Source organism: Mus pahari, chromosome 6, assembly GCF_900095145.1.
Source record: "Mus pahari chromosome 6, PAHARI_EIJ_v1.1, whole genome shotgun sequence".
Classification (NCBI taxonomy): Eukaryota; Metazoa; Chordata; class Mammalia; order Rodentia; family Muridae; genus Mus; species Mus pahari.
In genome coordinates, this window is record NC_034595.1 from 17,163,512 (window position 1) to 17,178,437 (window position 14,926).

General features: G+C 53.6%; 1 protein-coding gene across 2 annotated transcripts in view; it reads left to right on the top strand.

Moving 5' to 3' along the window:
• The window catches only part of Col27a1 (collagen type XXVII alpha 1 chain), a 120,586-nt gene that overhangs the window by 45,797 nt on the left and 59,863 nt on the right, over positions 1–14,926 (top strand). For both annotated transcript variants that reach the window (XM_029539894.1, XM_021200052.2), the window contains exons 13-16: positions 3,884–3,937; positions 5,769–5,813; positions 12,504–12,557; positions 13,053–13,097. In XM_029539894.1, coding sequence (XP_029395754.1) covers positions 3,884–3,937; positions 5,769–5,813; positions 12,504–12,557; positions 13,053–13,097 — 198 coding nt within the window. The remainder of the gene's footprint in view (positions 1–3,883; positions 3,938–5,768; positions 5,814–12,503; positions 12,558–13,052; positions 13,098–14,926) is intronic.

Below are 14,926 nucleotides of genomic sequence, written 5' to 3' on the forward strand. Positions count from 1 at the left end.
ATCTGTCATCAGTGCACTGGGGATTCCTACCCCCACCATGCTGGTTATGGCCTGGATCTGCCTGTTGTAGCAGTCCCGACACTAGATCAGTTGACCCAGGCTTGGCTCTGTCTCTCACTGTGTGACTCAGAGATGCTGAGAGCTCGCCTGAGCACACACAGCTATCTGGTTCAGGTCAGGAATTCCTGCCCTGGGCTTTTCCTAGTCATCAGATAGGGAAGGAGAGAGTATATATCCCCACATGGGGAAACTGAGGCCCAAACAGATGCGGGAGAGGGTCTGGTTTTCCATTTAGATGTGAGCCTCAGGTGTTCGGTGGCCTGTGAGTCCCTGTAAGACTTCTGCCTGTCTGTCTCTATCTCTTTCTCTCTTGATAGCATAACTGGAGTGATTTTCTAGTTTCCTTCACAGGGCAGAGTAGGATATGATCTGTATCATGAAACGGGGATCTGGGAAATTCAGAGGCCTTCCCTATCAGTGTATTTCAAGCACAATAGAAAGCATGCAAGCTAGACCTGTGGAAGGACTTCCAGAAATTAAATATTTAGCTCTTATACCTCTCTAAGTTCGGTGGCTCCTCCTGGAGGCTGCTGAATAGCCCCGTGGTGGGTACCACCCCCTGACTAGTGATGTAATGATGCACTTCGGCTTGCTGGAGAATTGTTAATGATGCTTAGGTTAGTCATGCCTGGGGCGCAGAGGGGTGGCTGGTTTGTAGGCTAGGAGACAGAGACTGGAGGCTCAGTGGGTCATCTGTTGGATGCTTAGGCTGCCCTGGTCCTGCATCCACCCTCTGTATCAGAGAAGCAGATTCTGGAGGCAGGAGCTTGGCTGAAATGCCTTTAGATGTCTGGGCCTCGGCGCGTTGCTGTCCACACCTCTGGCCCTGTGAACTGTTGCCATCCAGAGTGAGGGCGGAGCCTTGCCCTCGTCTCTTTTCTTCTGCCCAGCCTGGTTCTGCTCACAGTATAAGGCGAGGCGTTCAGTCCCAGAGGGGCCCGACCTGGGGAATCGAGGAGCCACGTAGCACGCCCACCCTACAGAGAGCCAAGTTCATTCCTTGGGCCATGGGCCAGGCTGCTGCAGTCAGGGGTTGGGGCAACGGAAGAAGGAAGTGCCTGCTGCCATAGGCTAATGTGCAGTCATCACGCATATACCAGGCACAGCCAGTAGGCACTGGATGGCCAGCTGGGCAAGGAATAGAGGCCTTGGGTAGCTGCTGGATGTGGCTGTCTGCTTGGGAGTGGAGTGGTAGAAGCTTGGAATCTCAGTTTCCTACTGGGACAACAAACTGCTGTTCACTTCAGCTGTGGGCTTCCTCCATCTCAGACCACCTTTAATCCTTCCAGCATCTTTAAAGCTTCACCATTTCCGAACGGTCTTTTTGAAATAAAAGGCCTAGATTCCTAGAGGTTGCCCATCAGCAGAAGCAAAGCTAGAGGTGGAGAAGGAGAGCTGGTCCCCAGGGCCATCGTCTATGTCCAGGCAGAACCAGATCTAATATGCATCAGGCTGGGGCCGCGATGGCCCTTTGAGATGCTGAACTTCTAATTCCTCTGTTTGTGCTTGATGCCACTACATAAATACCAGGAGAACAGCTCCGGGGCCAGACTGCCTGGATTCAGATTCCAAACCATGCTATCCCACAGCTGTGTGACTTTGGACGGGTTTCTTAACATCTCTGGGTCGCTTGATATCTAAAAATAAGGTCTGCACAAAGTCCCTTTCATGAGTCTGCTACAGTTGGTTGTTACTGTCATGCTGTGTCTATTGTCACTCACAGGCTGGCCCAGGGTCTCACTGGCTATGTCTCGAGACTCTCCCTGGTCTTAACAGTCTCTGAAGGAAGGCAGACATACCTCAGATGCTTAGAGCCTTCTGGGTGGTAGAGCCAGGATGGCTGGGGGGGGGGGGGGGTGTTAGCCTAGCTACTGGGTCTGAGGGGCGTGGTGGGTCAGCTTGGAGCTGCCCCGTGTGTTGTTACCTAGAAACCGCAGGCCTTGTGCCCAGGATATACCAATATGCCCCTCTTCCTCCCCAGTCTTTTCTATTGGTCAGGCCAGGCTAGCATATATTTTGGGATCAGCACAGTGAAAGTCTTCGTATCACACAGATGCCTAGAGAAGACCGGGTGGCCCTGGTCTCCTCTAGACTCCGAACCTAGAGAATAAAGCTAGCAATCACCACGCCTTGCCACTGGGACCATATGGAGCAACCCAGGGTGCTGCTACACTTTGTCCTCATTCCATGAGCGGACCGCCTTGTTACCCTGTCCCAGCCTCCACAACCAGCACAAAGAGAAAGTCGGTGCCTTCAAAAGATGTCCCATATCACAGCCCATCTGACAGACGGCTCCAGCCCCAAGAGGTGGCACCAGTCAACGTCACGACAGAGAGTCAGGGTTGGCTGGTGTCAGCTGGTCGAGACTCCTAGGACACGGGAAGAGGAAACGCCTGTGGGCCGGATGCACTGTACCGAGACAGGACTGTGCATGGCAGCAGCCGTCACCCCGTGTGCCAGGTGGACATTCTCACTCCTCAGGCCACGCTGGGCCCATTTGAAACTCACAGGAGTGGAATTGGACAGAAGCAAAACCCAAGCTCTTCTGAGCCACAGGCTGGTTTTAGGGCCTTGGTCAGGTGACTTCCTGCCTGAGCCTCACCTTCCCCATCAGTTAAATAGGATGAGTCACCTTTCCTCAGGGATGAATATCAGACACACCGGTAGCATTGCACACAAAACAACAGCCTGGTCCCAGACCCATCAAATGTCTGCATTTTCTGGGGTCTGAGTGAACCCATGCTTCCTGGGGAGTGAATGTCACCCTGTGCTGTGCCAGTTCATGAATAGGACCTGAATGCTTGCGTGCATACATGTCCAGAAACACAGAATCAGGGTCCCTGCTCAGTGGTACAGGCTATGTGATGTTTCTTAGGGCTCTCGCTCTCTCTCTCTCTCTCCCCCCTCACTCTTTCTCTCTTCCTCTCTTCCTTCCTTTCTTGTTCTTGCTGGATATCTGCTGGATATCCAGAAAGTACTAGCAACCTGAGGCCCAAGGCTCCTCCAGGAAGTTATCACAGAGTCTGGCCGCCTTTGCATTCATTCTTTCTGTCAGGCACATGTGAGTTATGCTTGTTATTCCTCTTGGGAAAGCCACAGTTGGAACTGGAAGCTGGGAAGGGGCTTACAGGCTCTGGCTAAATCCCTCCCTTTCCTTTGAAGTAGGAATGGATTCCCCACCCCCAACCCCCCCCCCCCCCGGCCTCCCTCCCTCCAGCTGATGTTTTTCCAGCTGCCTGGCTCCCTGAGGACTGTGGAGCTTCTTAGTCAGGTCACAGAAGGGCTGAAGGACCAGACCTGCCCAGGCTGGTGGCCTCTTTGTGGCCACAGTGCTCATCCTCCCTAGCAGTGTGACCTTGTGTGAACTTGCCACTTTCCCAGTCACAGCCTTAGTTTGTAGCATAGGAACTATAACTCCACAGTATGTCTTCCGAGGTGCACGGGACAGCCACAGAGCCTTCCTTTGACCAGTGGGGAAACTGAGGCCCATGGACTCTGAGAACGGTGCCCTGCACACTTCATCAGTCTGCAGTGGTCTAGGTCTGGGCCTCACTTCCTGCCTCAGTCTGTCATTTCCACTAGGAGTCCCAGTGCAGACCCAGACCTGGGGGTGATGCCCGTCCCATCTCTCAGATCGGCTGTGGCCTGTCCCTTGGTTCCATGTGTGCCAGTGTTTGTGGGTAGCAGGGAAGACTTCAGAACCCCAGATCTGAGGAGTGAGCCTGCTCTGATACTGTCCTTGCATCCTGCTGGGGATGTGGCTCAGAGCCGAATTGCAGCCTTGAGCACTAACTTCCATATTTCTTCTCTCTCATCCCCTCAGGGCTTCCCTGGAGACTTTGGGGAAAGAGGCCCCCCTGGACTTGATGGCAACCCTGTAAGTATCCACAGTGCTTGCTAACAAGGCCGAGTACAGTGGACTGCAAGAGCCTGAATTTGGGGGTCAGACAGACCTGGGCTGTTCCCTGCCCTATGACCTACTAGCTGAGTGCCCTTGGACAAATGGAAAGACTTCTCTGAACCCCTTTCTTTTGTGGGTGCTCTGTGGCCTCCTGGAGAGTCCTCACCTGCTGAGTTGCAGGCTGCCCCCAGTCTGGGAGCTTCTGTCTGATGGAGAGACCACAGCTGCCACCGATAGGAAGCATCAGAACCGTTGATAGGTGGTTTGCCTTGGTAAAGGCAGTTGCCACAAACTTTGCTGAGGGCAGAGCCAAGTTTACAGGTCTTCAGGTTTACAGTTTGTAAGCATGCAGAGGCCCAGCTTGACTGCAAGGAGATGACTTGGTCTTCCCTAGGGTGTCAGTTTGCTTTGCCCTTATTGTCCTCGCTCCGGGCCCTGGGTGGGAGAGCTCAGGCTGGGGTGTAGGCTATGGCCAGTGTTCTCAGGAAGGCCTGCTCTGGTTTCTGTCTTTCCCTGGAGCTCCTTACCAGAGCAGCCAGGCCCAGCTGTGTCCGCTGGCCTTCCATCAGCTTCCTAACATTTGTTGGTCCATTTCAACTCCATAAATACTCCTGAGCCTGACCTAGCAGACGCTCTGGGGACAAAGCTGTGTCCTCAGAACCAGGAACATGGAGTTTGGGAGCCTTGGGAAACCAGTACGCTCCTCTGCACCCCAGTTTCCCCTGTGAAGTGCAGGTCAGAATGCACGCTTTAGAGGATGGGAGGTCTTAGCCACTGCAGGTGTGTGGTGGACGATTGTCATCAGTGCTAGGCATCCCTAAGGTGCCAGCATCCTGGTGTCACTGCTACCTCCTTAGTCCATTGCACTTGGCTGAGATGCTTGGCAGAGTAGGAATGGCCCACAGGGAAGAATTGGGATGAAGAAAGAGGGGTGGAGTCTCCAGGTGAAGCAAGACGCATTTCAAGGGCTTCCAGGAGAGTGAGGATCTTCCCATAGACTCAGCTTTTACTAGGTTAACGTCCCAACCAAAGGACGTGACCCTTCTGGAAGTTTTCTTGGTTGGGGAGAGACATCTTTCTCCTTAGGGCCTGGAGGAGTAGAACGATTCTCTGACCTTGACATCAGCTCTGCCATAGAATTGCTGAGGGACCTTGGCAAGTCATTTCCCTTCCGGTAGCCCCGCAGTTGTATCAACAAGGACAGCCCCGAGGGGAAGCTGGCACTGCCCACCATTAGTCAGCTGCTGGAACCACAGTTTTTATCCATGACTTCCCGTTTTTTTGAGCTTGAGCCAGACTCTTGCCCCCTGGTGTGGACATTACATGGTCAGTTTATAAAGCTTTGGGGGACTGGAGTTGGAGAGGGTCAGTCCCACATTGTCCTGTCCTCTGGACCCAGACAAGAGCTACCCCCAGCACCTTGGACGCCTGAGGAATGGGGGGAACCTGGAGAGCCTGAGTGACAACAGGGCATCCACGTGATATCCTCATTGCTTGCCTCTGACCTTGAGTAGACCACTCACCTCTGAAAGCTCGCCAGGAGAGAAAAACACCTCCACCTGCTTATGACCTGGGTCCAGTCCCACCCGTGTGTGCCCTCCATGCTAGAGTCTGGAGGGGGCTAGGCTTGGATAGGATAGATGGTAGAGGGGTGTATTCTACACAGCCTGCACCAAGCACGCAAGAGCACTTAAGGGACTGTGCTCAGGAAGAGGGGGACTCTGCTCCCAGTGGTCCCACCCAGCACCTGCATGGGGTACGGTATAGAGGGAGACAGGGCAGTAACCACCTTGATTTCTGTTTGCAGGGAGAAATTGGCCTTCCGGGGCCACCAGGAGTGCTCGGGCTCATTGTAAGTACATACATGCCTAGGTCTAACTTGCGCAGAGGTGGGGGTAGCCAAGGGTGTGAAGAGCAGGCAAGGGGCCTTGCAGGGGAGTCAAAAATAGTGAGACCCTAAGCCCCAGAAGGAGGAGGAGGAGGAGGAGGAGGAGGAGGAGGAGGAGGAGCACGGAAATAGAGGGGTAAAGCCAAAGCCATGCTGTGGCTGCTGATAGTTTGCCTGCCTTCTTGGAGCCTGCTTGCTCATTGATTAGATGACGACGAGTCCTGGAGCACACGGCTGCCAACCATTCTTCGGCTTGTGGCCTGTCCCTCCATTTGCAGGCAGGTAGATCAGTATGATAGCAAGCTATTCAACCGGTGAAGGGCTCAGGCTCAGAGGGAGACTGTGGCTAGCAGCGGAACAGGGACTCTAGGCCCTTCTCACCCTTTTCCTTAAAGCACTGACTTTGGAGCAGGAGTACCAAGTTCAAGTTCCACCTCTGTCACATCCAGGTCATGTGACCTGGGCCCTCTCACAGAGACTCTCTAGGCTTTAGTTCTGTCATCTATGAAATGGAGGTGGAGAGGAGTCCTCTTGGATCCCTGGCTGTGAGGATGAAAGCGGTTAACTCTGTGAATGCTGAGCCAGTGGACTGTACTGTTATTAGCGTGACTGCTACCTGCCGAGAAGCCCAGGCCCAAGAGGCTGAGGAGCTGGCGGGGGTAGAGCCTCTGATTGTTCTAGGCTGGAAAAGCTTTGGCAGGTGGCTCTGTCACTCAGTGTAAGGACTTGCTGCCGGACCTCCAGAGCTATTCTTGGCCTTGAACTCAGTTCTGAGAGCCAGTGAGAGGCCAAAGCCTGGAGATGACCCTAGAGGCACCCCTAGCCACCGCCCCTCAGAATATGCTCCTCTGCTCTGGCCCAGTGAAACTTGTGGTGTGGTGGTACCAGGTACAAGAAGGCTCCCCAGAAAGGAGGGCTGGTTTTGTTCTTCCAGCAACTGTGCTGAGAAATTCTCTTCAGATGGGGTTAAGAGGAGTATGATGGACCCCATTCCCCAGAGTAGTCTATCCTTGGAAGAGGGCCTAGGGTCCCCCAGATTGTCTCTCCTGCTCAGACAGGTGGGAACAGAGCCTGGTGAGAGGACATGGGTCAGGTCAACTTCTTGGCCTTGATCCTCAATTCTGGCCTTACCTCTATGAACCTCAGGAACCCTCTGTCACATAGGATCATAGTCCTCATTTGTTCTGGGACCACAGATGCACATAAGTCCAGTCTAGGCATGGAACCCCACCTCCTGGGTTCAAGTCCTCCTTCACCCATTCATAGACTCCCAGTCCTGGGTACCTTTCTTGCCTCCTGCCCTTTGTTTCTTCACCTATATAATGGGCGTTATCCTAGTACTTGCTTTGGGGGATTGATTGATAATGTAAGTAGCTTAACACTTAAGCAGCACTTAGGATGCAGAAAGGCTTCCAGAAGTACTAATCATAATAACAGCTATTTTAATTGTTCTGTTACACGTCTGGTAGCATTGCGCATCGGAACTTGGTAGGAGAGGGTGTTACAGTTGACTAGTGATGTCTGCCTTGGCTGGGGATGCTATAGTTAGCTAGTCATATCCTCCTTGGCTGAAGATGCTACAGTTGACAGTGATGTCTGTCTTGGCTAGGGATGGGAAAATATTGACTCAGACACTCATCTCTTGTGTTCATTCAACAGAAATCTGCTGAGTACTCGCTTTGGCAGTATGTGCCATGAGAATCTGAGCACACGCTGGAAGTCTTAGTATCTATTTTCTCTAAGCTCTGAAGGGATCCCTCAAGTGTGTGCTCATTAAGCTACAGTGTTAGAAACTCCCTTCTTCCTTGGTCCATCCAACCAGAACCCACATTTTCCAGAACCTTCCTATCTTGAGCCCAGGTTCCCCTGACTGTTCCTGGGAGAGGCTGTTCCTGGGGTCAGATGGACATGGCCTTCTCTGTTCAGACTCCCTCCGTGTGAGCAATATTGGTCCCAGACTTTTCTGAGGGGATATTCACACATCCTGATAGTCATCTTTGGCATGTGTCCCCATTTGGCATTGTCCCAGCATCCTCTAGGTTGGGACCTAACCCAGAGGAGAATGAGTTCTGTTTGGATGAATGAACAGATTCTATGGACCCAGACTATACTGCCTCTGTCCCTGAACCTCCCTAGACTATATTGCCTCTGTCCCTGGTCCTCCTCTAGACTATACTGCCTCTGTCCCTGGTCCTCCTGGTACTTGGCAGGTTCCTTCCTGCCTCAGGACTATCCAGACAAAATGCCGGTCACCCAGGTGGCTTTGGATGCCCGATGTGATTTTTAGGACACGTTTGTGCTAGAGTATCATTCTATTTACCTGACATTCAAATGTGACTGGGCCCTCTCTTTGTGTTCTGACCTGATGCTGCTGCTCACAGTGTCTCTTTGGAAGGTACGAAGAGACCCCAGGTCAAGGTTACACACAACTCAGGAGAAGGGTGGGGCTTGATTGGAAGCCATAACCCTCAGCTTCCATTCCAGGGCCCATTTCCTGCCTTCTTTTGGGCCAAGCTCTGGGTGTGTCTACAGTTCGCAGTCTTGTGCCTACAAGGTTTCCAAAGAGCCTCCCTTGCCCCATGTCCTCTTGTGGCCACTGTCAGTCTCTCCTTTCCTTGTTTTCAGACTCTCTTCTCTGCCAGAATGAAATATCTCTCACCCAGGTACCTTTAGGTGGGGGTCGCTAGGCTGGACCTGAGCCCACCAAGCCCAGATTGAGTGCCCTCTCTGGTCCTGGAACTCTGAGTGTAAAATTCTGAGCCAGGAACTTCTAGAGAAGTGGAAGGGAAAGGGACCCTGTTCTGAGGTGTCCAGGAGTTTCTGAGTCGCCTGTGGTTTTCTAGAGTGCATGGATGCTCAGCTGACAGGGGGTGGGGTTCTGTGTTTTGGCGGTCATTTTGTTATAGAAACCAAGATATACAAACTCTCTAGAGTCAGCTGAAGCAGCGCTCTCGCAGCCTGCCACGTGCCTCTGTCCCAGTTTCCGAGGGACCCAGCCAGGAGAGAGGACAGAAGACCAGGTTACCTCTCACTGAGTGTCTGTCTACCTGTATGCTTGTGGGGTGTCTGCTGTGCTGGAGCTCTGGAAGCCATGCCATGCCCTGGCTCGCCCTCTAGGGAGTGGAGCGTGTCCTGCGTATAACACATGTCGGATGTCCCCAGTTCCCACTTGCCACCAGTGGCTTCCTGCCAGCTCCAAGCTGAGAGGACTAGACGCTCTCCTCTCGGTGTCATCGGAGCTCATGGCTGGCATGCCGGGAGACTGCTCACTTCAGAATCTGCCCCACAAAAGTCTCTTTGGGCTCTTCTATTCAGAGAGACACAGGGACTTTCGGCCTCCGCGTTGAATGAGAACAAAAGATCTCGGGATCTGGCCCTCAATGCTGCTGTCATTGATGGGTCAGGGCTATCCTCTGTGTGGAGAGTTGGTTAGGGACCTAGTCAACTGGTGTTAAGCAGCTATTGTATTTCTGACCCTGATCAGAATTGAATGAGCACATGAGCCCTGGAGAGGGAACTCATTGCTGTCTTATAGGTAAGAGAACAGGTTCAGAGTGAGCAGCACACCTCCCCGAGGTCACACAGCCTGTACACACCGCTGAAGCTCTTAGCCCACTCTCTATTCCTACGCTGTGCTGCTATTGTATAAGATCAGAGGCCCCAGATTACTTTCCTGTTCCTAACCTGGGGCCGCCAGAGGCTGATTTTCTTCGAGGCTAGCTCCCTGGTGGGTTTTTAAGCAAGACTGGGGGTCTTCAGAGGTCATTCATCAGACACTTCAAAGGCATACTGTTTGTGACTCCACCCCACCATACTGGATGCTGGAGTCATGGAGGGAAGGTCCTTCAACCAGGGGGCCTGGCCGCAGTCTGGTGCTGAGACAGGTAGTGGCCTGTGAGCACACATAATCTTAGTGGTTTACACAGGGACAGCTACGAACATAAGGCATTGGTTCCTGCCGTTGAGCAGGGAGGTGACAGAGCTCTGGGGTCATGGGAAGGGTGCAGTTACAGGGACGAGGGCCTAGCAGTGTTAGAGGTCAGCCAGCACACCAGGCGAAGGCACAGGTGAGCCAAGGGATAGGGACATCACAGGCCAGGTGTCACGGCTGAACAGGAGATGCAAGGCAGAAGGAGAGATTTCTGGTCCCCTGCAAACCCTGACCTGGATGCCTGTGTGATGCTCTTGGGTTCTTGCTTTCTGTGGCTACTCCAGGACTTGTTGGCATGAATTCACACTGGGGCAAACAGACATCTCTGAGGTCTGATCCTGCCTCTGCTCGGCCCCACTCAGTACTTGCAGAGCAGGTTTTCTGGCTCCTCTCTTATCCTTGGTTTCTCCGAGGAAAGTGAGATAGCTCTGACAGCCACCCTGGTGGCATGGGTGAGAGGTGGTGAACTGCGAGCCCTAGGTCCGGTGTAGCTGGAGTCTGGCTAGGACTGGCCCTGGAATTGGACACACAGCAGGGGGGCTTTAACTGCTTACAGAGCTGTGTTGGTGGTGATCGGGGTGAGGGACTTGGGGACGGTGGGGAGCGGTGTCTGGGAGCTTAGGAACAACTCCAACATAAGGGTCTTCCTCGTTCTCATGGAGACACTCTGCAGTCTGGTTCTGAGATGTCCTCTGGGGACGGTGGCTTGCAGCGTCCCTTTGCCTCCCCCTTGGTAGGCCACTCTGGGACTCTGTGTTTCTACCTCATGCAGCTGCTGCTCCCTTCCCTGAGTCCCCACAGCTGCTGTCTTCTGCATGTAGGGTTCTTTTGCCACAACTATTCCCCCCTTGGAGAGATCTATGCCAGGCTCCTTCCCCAACACACACAGAGCCTTTGGATGTCCCTCAAGCTCATCATCCAGCCTGAGTGATTCTCTGGTCCCCTCACAAGCTGCCTTTAGGTTAGTCTGCAGCAGGAAAAGCCAACTTGAGTTTCTGGCCTGGGGAGGAGCCGCCTCTTACAGAGTCTGCTCTGGCCACCAAACCAAGGGGACCATGGTCATCTCCCCCCCCTTTTCAGAACTGGACATGCTCTAGCACCAGCCTCTTGGACTCTTGATATCTTCTCTGGTGTGTGAGACATGACAGAAAAAGTGATCTGCCAGAGTTGCGAGAAGCAACTGAGTGGACAAAGAGCCGAGGACTCTTGCTCGGTGCCCTGCGGTGCTCTTTTTGGGATCATGGCTGTCCGTGTTAGATCGAAGTGTTCTTTTTCCTGATGGACCAGCTCCTTGATGGGCACTGGGAGCCAGATTTGCAGTGAATGCAGAGGCTCGGCAGGGAGGGCTGAACCCAGCCAAGTGGGGACTGCCGTCCTGAGTGGGGTCCTGCGGTTACTGTGATTCCACAGGCAGCCAGGGTTAGTCTCTGTGTTCCTGGGTATGTCTAGTCTGAGAGCTCCTCCCTCCTACCCTCTAAGCCCTCCAGCCTTCCTGTAGCTCTCCCTCAACATTCTCCTCTATTGGGCTTCTCTTCTCACCCCAGGGTGTGAGAAGATCCAACAGGAGCTTGAGGTCAAATTCTATAACCTGGATACCCAGGGCTGACCCTTGTACCCCAACCACAGAGCTTTTGCCATGGTGCCCAAAGAGCCTGAATCAGGGCAGTTGGGAACTGAAGCCAAGAGAGGTCAAGTTCATTGACTGAGGCCACAGAGTAGGCCCTTAGGTCAGTGAAGGAAGATGAACTAGCAGAGAAGATCGGCGCTTCCCCTGGAACAACTCCATGTTACCGTCATGCTTGAGGGGGGGTGGCTATGAGGCAAAGAGCAGAGTGACATTTGAAAGAAAGGACTGGACCCCACTTCCAGCTGAGCCTTTGAGTCCAGATCTGTGTTACCCTGTCTTATGTACTATGGGGTTTTAGTGGCCCCTGACTGACCGCCGTCTGTTCGATGCCAATGATCGCTTTTAAGTTGTGACAATGCACACTGCCCCCAGACACTCCATCACTCCATCCTCTTTCCTGCTAACTCAGCTACTCCTTGGAACAGTGCTAGAACTCAGTGTTGTCACTCTCCCTGTCCCATGCTAGTAAGCATCAGAGGGACAAGTTGACTGGCTTAGGAAATGTCCTGCCAGCCATCTGGAGCCCCCTGTGGAAAGCACCCTTGGGGGTCCCTAAGCCTCCCAGGCCCAGGAATCCTGTTATTCCTGACCCAAAGCTGTATCCCCAACCTGTAGTGCAAGAGCCTCTCTCAACATCTTGGAGACCATAAACAATGCAGAGCGCCCAAAACGCCTCCTGTCAGTGCTGTCAGGCAAAGAGCTAGTCAGCTGCCCTGTGGAGCAGCAAGTGCTTCTCGTCCCTTATCCCAAAGAATCAACCTGCAGTTAACTCTTCTAGCAGCCCTCGAGCAGAAAACCCTTGTCCCCATTTTGCAGATGGGACCAATGTCCAAAGAAATTAAGAGGGACAGAAGTCTTGATAGCTGATGAGAAGTCTGGGAGAGGTGGGATGGCTCGGGAGGCCTGGCCAAGCTCGGGGACTGTAGCTGGCTCTGAGTCCAGAGGAAGTTATCAGTGCAGAATACTTCTAATTCCAAGATCAGCCCTAGGGTGTGAACTGCATCTTCAGTCCAGCCCCCCCACCCTGGGGATCCTCCCTCCCAGATCTGGCCCCAGGGCCACTTCTCATGATGTCTTCCTCTCTGTCCATTCCCAGGGTGACACAGGAGCACTGGGCCCCATAGGCTACCCAGGACCGAAAGGCATGAAGGTGAGTTAAATGAGGTCTTTCTGAGTTCAGCCCTTACCCCAACAGGGAGCCCCAGATGGAAGTCACTGGGAGGGAATCTGGGAGAGGCTGGCTGGGAGCTTAGTCCTTTGGCCGGAGACCTAGTTAGCATCTGTGTGTCATTTAGACCAGACATCTTTATGGTACACCAAGTCCACACACACAGATCGGGAGGCCAATGTGGTTCTGGGATATAGGACTCTGGGCCAGAGATGCAGAAACCTTTGTGGCAAGTGGGGAGCGCGGTTCCCACACATGGGAGAGACTTGCCAAGGTCAGCCGGTGCCCTCACCATCAGCCTTTCCTGCTCTGGGATTGGTTCAGGGATGACGGTCACTGCAGCTTCTCTTTGCCCTGTGAGGTGGCCATCACGATCCCCGTTGCTCATAAGAACACAGAGACTCGGGGTTGGCACCCAGCTTGGGGTCTTGAAGCATTACCAGTTTCTGACTTCTGTGGCCTTGACCTGTCTTGCAGGGACTGATGGGCGGCGTGGGGGAGCCCGGACTGAAAGGTGATAAGGTGATCGGAACTCTCCCTTACTGCCCGTGGGTTATCCGAGTGCCACTCCCCTGGGATCCTTCACTGCTTGGCTCCTCGACCTCCCACTGCGTCTTCCCTCCTCAGTCCTCTGCACCTACCGTTCTGGCTTCTTCTGGTTTCTTGGTGTGTGGGGCTCAAGGGGACAGCCGTGGAGGCCTGATGGTTGAGGCAGAAAAGACAAGAGGGGCAAGGGTCTGCGGGAAGCCAAGGCTGTCCTCTGACTCTCAAACGCAGAGCACAACGGCAGGCATACAGGGGTCACAGCCTCAGAGCGTGGAGACCTCAGTGGGCCAGCCCACACAGGTTTCCCTGTGTGGCTTTGAGAGCTCAGTCCTAGAGAGTCCAGCACCCAGGCTGAAGCACTCTGGGAGCCCAGGCCAGCATCCAAACACCACTTTCCCACTGGCCCTGGGAAGGCCACTCCTAAGTCTAGCCACTGAACTTCCATTGTCTCAGCCCTGGGCCAACCCTTGTTGGAAGGGGGGGGGGTGAGTCCCAAGGCCCAGAGACAGGTATTACCTAGCCTAGATCACACAGCATCAGATCGATCCCTGGGGAATATAGGAGTGCTCTGCCCTGTGCCGGCATCTCTTCCCTCCCCATCAGTTTCTATGAGTCTGAAATGCCAAAGAGTGTGTGTGGCATGTTTAGGGGCAGCACCCTGAGAATCCACAGGGAGTGGCCTCCCTGCTCAGCGCCTCCTCAACCAGGATCCTGCACCTGGGTCAGATGGCTGAACCCTTGTGTCCTCTGGAGGCACGTGGGTGGGTCCCCAGAGAGTCCCACCCTTGAGCAGAATGGAAGTTGTAAGGTCAGAGTGGACGAGTCTCTGGGAAGTCACTTACTCTAGAGCCTACTAGAAGTGACAACTGTGGAAACTGAGACCCAGAGAAGGGGAGGTATCGATCAAATCAAAGTCTGTGTTGATGATCAGAGCTAATCCAAATCCCTGGGGTCTTAGGAAATGGAATCTCCCAGTGCCCATCCCACAAGTAGATAAGAACCAGATGGTTTTATTCAGTCCCTGCTCAGGCAGCTGGTGAGGTTGGGTGCTAACTTCAGCTCGTTCTCTACCTGTTGCTTCCTCTGTCTTCTCCCATCATGCATAAGCCTATGTTGTGGCCCTTCTAAGCCGTGCCTGGTACGGCCTTTCCACCCTTCTTCGTTCTCTGGACATGAAGGGTTTGTGGGGGTTGATGGGACATCCTGACACCTGTCTGCTCTGAGACCCGAGACAACAGCTCTGTGGAATAGCTGAAGCCCTGACCAAGGAGAGAGGGCATGAGTAGATGACGTCACGGCAGAGGACTTGGCAGGGCTGCCTGCCAGTGTGCCGTGCTAGGATGCATGGAAATGACCGTGGTGCCATCGCATCCTTGTCACAGCGGCTGGCACCACCAGGGGCACTTCCGGTGTGTAGCTCTGGAACACACAGAAGGAAGAGGAAGTCATTGGAGGCTGTTTTGGGTGGAGAGAGGGGGAGCTACTCTGCTCTTCGGCTGAGTCAGGGTCTCTGGCTTAGGTTCTGGAGGCCACATACAAGCTGCCTCTACCTCCCAGGACCACAGAGCCACTGTTCATCCCTGTATTTGCCTTCTCATTCTGACTTTCCATGACCCCACCTGGCCCTAAGCCAGGCAAGGCATATCCTGGAGTGAACTCCTGCTCAGTCTGGCTGTCTGGATCACATCTTGGTTTTCTTGGTGACTTTTTTTTTTGGAGACAGGATTTCTCTGTGTAGTCCTGGCTGTCCTGGAACTCACTCTGTAGACCAGGCTGGCCTCAAACTCAGAAATCTGCCTGCCTCT